Consider the following 3,621-nt stretch of genomic DNA (forward strand, 5'->3'; position numbering starts at 1 on the left):
GTTTGGGGCTGTTTAGTGCTAAACACAATTAAAAACCAAATGCATGCAGAGCTAGACGCTAAACCCACACAGAGCTGGCTCGAGGACTCAGGAGATGAGCCCTGGCATCCCTCGTAATTCCTCAAAGGAAAGAGATGATCAGCATAAAGCACTCCTAATCCCCCAAAACATTGGTTCTTTTTTTGGAGAGGGTAGTATCGGTTGACAAACCTCAGGGGATCAAACAATGAGAACGCTGGTCATTGAAATGAAAACTATTTCCAGTGATGTCTTCTAGCCTTGTCTACCGGGGCTGGGCTAATATTTTCAGGCTTAAGGTCTTTTTCTTTGTCTTTCTGTTTAATATATTTTTACTAGAGGTGCACGAATTGGTGCATCAGTGTAGCCTCGGACTGGCCTGCGGGGATCAGCTGAAACTGGCTCTCTGACATCCCCCAAGGGGTTCCAGATTACAAGAGGCCACAGGCCAGGCCAAGGGACCCCACCGGTGCACCATTGTATCTGGGGTGTGACACGGGAGGTTGGCCAGCTGGGGAGGGACCATTGGAGGGCTCCAGGGTGTGTCAAGCATGTCTATCTCAGTACCAATCAGCCAGACCTCAGCAGCAAGCTGACCTACCAGTCTGAATGTCTCGTCCCTGGTGGTCAATGCATGTCATAGTGAGCAGTTGAGCAACCTTAGTATATCATTTGTATATTATGCTTTGAATGGTTGAACAGATGACCGGTGGACTGGACACCTATCATATTAGGCTTTTATTATAAATGATTGATTTCATACAGGAAGGGAGAGAGAAACATCAATGATGAGAGAGAATCATACATCGGGTGCCTCCTGCACTCCCCCTACTGGGGATCGAGGTCAAAATCAGAGCATGTGCCCTTGTTCAGAATGGAACCTGGGACATTCCAGAGTCCACAGTCCAACCCTCTATCCACGGAGCCAAACAAGCTAGGGCTCATTCATTAATTCTTGTCTGTGCCCTGACCAGGAATTGAACCATGACCTCCGGGTTCACAGGTCATCCCTCAAAAACTGTGAAGCACCAGCTTGGCTCAAAATGCGTTTATTGATTTGAGAGAGAGGGAGAGAGACAGAGAGACAAAGAGACAGAGAAAGAGAGAGAGAGAGAGAGAGAGAGAGACAGAGAGAGAGAGAAGAAGAAAGAGGAGGAGGAGGAGAAGTAGGAGAAGAAGAACAAGAACAAGAAGAAGAACAAGAAGAAGAAGAAGAAGAAGAAGAAGAAGAAGAAGAAGAAGAAGAAGAACAACAACAACAACAACAACAACAGGAAGAGCAAGAACAGGAAGAACTAGAATAAGAAGAAAGACAGTGAGAGAGAGAGAGAGAGAGAGAGAGAGAGAGAGAGAGAGATATCAATGTGCCCTCATACCCAGGGGGTGGCAGATAGATTACAGAGCTTATTAAAAAGGTGAACAGAACTATACAGGTGCCACCGGCAGGCCTGCAGGACTGGGGATCAGGTTGACAAGAGCCAGGGACCCACTCACATGTCCTACGAGTCTTCTGTCAGCTCAAGGATCATTTCCTCCACGCCATTCTCATTACCCTGGTGCACTATGCGCCAGATCTGGTGCATGGAGTCCAGGTACCGTCTGCCAAACTGGAGCGTCCACCAGGAAGGCATGGTGCTCGAGGTCGGCGGGGTGGTGGTGAGTTGAATATGCCCACTGGGGATGTCTTCCTGGCGCAACCGTACTTGCAGGACACCTCCTGTCTCCAAGAAGAGATGCAGCCACGTGCGCTGGTTCTCATCCTCATACACTGAGGGCCCACGGATCCTCAGGTAGATGGGGGGCAATGTGAGGCGCACCTTTGATGGGAGCTCGGCCATGACCCCTCCGTCATCCAAGGAGCAACAGCCACAGCTTCTCAGAGCCTCTCGCTACTTCGGTCCTGGCATCGAAATACAGGGAATAGGGTCTCCAAATGCATTTTACCTCTGCTTTTATCTTTATGGTTTTTACGGTTGTGTTTGTGGTTGCCTTTGTTTTATTTTGCAAATTTATAAATCTCAACTTTTCATTCTTTTTTACCTTTAGATCTTTCTTCGAGAACAAACTGTACAAAACATACTTGAAGTAAAATGTGACTCTGTGAAGGTAACATGGTCCTATAGAATTTTTAAAACATTTTTTAAATGACAGTTGACATACAACCTTGGGTTCATTTCAGGGGTATACCCCAATGATTAGATTTTATATAATGGACCAAGAAATCATGCAATTAATCTCATACCCATCAGACAACATACACAGTTATTATTGTGCCATGACTATTCATTCCTTTTTTTCATATAGTTTTACTTATTTCAGAGAGGAAGGGAGAAGGAGAGAGAGCGAAAGATCAATGATGACAGAGAATAATGAATTCATTGCCTCCTGGATGCCCCCTACTGGGGATGAAGACTAACCCGGGCATGTAACCCGGGCATGTGCCATGACTGGGTATCGAATTGACATCTCCTGGTTCCTAGGTTTAAGCTAAACAACTGAGCCATGGCAGCCGGGCTCCTTTCTATTCTTTTCATTTTTTCTTAATTAATACTTCGTAGTTGGTTCAACTTTTCTTTTTGTCATGACACCAACACCTTCTTTCTTATCATCTCAGAGGGAACTCACCAACCATAGAACAACCCACCCCGTGAAAATAATATGCTTTACCTTTAACAGCTAGCAGAGGAACAAAGCTAATATCAGCATCCAGGTGGGCTTCTTAACAGCGGTCTTGCTTCCCAGGTGCTGGTGAGATAGGCAGGACCAAAATATTCAGGGTCAGACAGAAACCTCGGATAGCTGAACAGGCAAACAGGAAGCAAAGAGACAGGGGAAACAGCAAGTAGGATTCCTGAGTTCTCATATCATCACTTATAGAATGATCTCTCCCTTCCCCAAACCTCAGCCATTCCCTTGGCAAGAGCTGTATGGGTTTGCTGCTAAACTCACTTCAGTCCACAAAGTCCAAATTCCTCCCTCAGATCAGACTCCATCCCCAATCCTTCCTCCTCCTCCTCCTATCCTTCTTTTTCTTGCCTGTTCTTCTTGCTCTGAAGGCAAAGCACTGTTCTTCGCTCCTTCCCTTGTGACTGGTCTCTGCTTCCCCCTGTCACCTGCAGAAGAAAGAACATGGCCATGATACACCTGTTACAGGGAGTCCATGTATCAGGAATGCTTCCAGAAAAAACAAGGTTCCCCTGACTCGCACCCCAGAAACCAGTTCCGTGAGACAGGTGGTGGTGAGGAAGGAAAGAGGTTTATTCAGGTTCCGGCAACCTGAGAAGATGGGGGAAGCTCGTCCCAAATCCCATCTGCAATCTCAGTGCAGGCAGAGGCTTTTATAAGGAGGGAGAGGCCAAAAAGAGCAAAGAGGTCAGGGGGCGGGTCTTGAGAAGTTCTCTATGAGCCCACAGGCAGAATCCAATCTGATAAGGATCTTGCAAGTGGTCAGGTGACGGTCCAGTGTGCATCATCCTAGCCTTTGTCTTCCTGGCTCTAATGCTGAAGGTCAGCAAATCTCCCAGAACTTGGAAGGTCAGAGTTTATATCTTGTAAGATTAGTTCCTAGGATTCTTACACAAACATGCTGTTTACCTACAAGCT

The 3,621-nt window shown here is 46.6% G+C and overlaps 1 protein-coding gene across 1 annotated transcript; it reads right to left on the reverse strand.

The window, feature by feature from the left end:
• Positions 1-1,517: 1,517 nt before the first annotated feature.
• LOC102430082 (protein p13 MTCP-1-like) lies at positions 1,518-1,856 on the reverse strand. Its single transcript, XM_006105798.1, has one exon. It carries the CDS (start codon positions 1,854-1,856, stop codon positions 1,518-1,520), a length of 339 nt encoding a protein of 112 aa, XP_006105860.1.
• Positions 1,857-3,621: the final 1,765 nt, after the last annotated feature.

Source organism: Myotis lucifugus, unplaced genomic scaffold (genome assembly GCF_000147115.1).
Source record: "Myotis lucifugus unplaced genomic scaffold, Myoluc2.0 scaffold_725, whole genome shotgun sequence".
NCBI classification, from domain to species: domain Eukaryota; kingdom Metazoa; phylum Chordata; class Mammalia; order Chiroptera; family Vespertilionidae; genus Myotis; species Myotis lucifugus.

Coding starts and splice junctions, on each gene's coding strand:
- LOC102430082 (XM_006105798.1), bottom strand. CDS start 1,856: ATGGCCGAGCTCCCATCAAAGGTGCGCCTCACATTGCCCCCCATCTAC.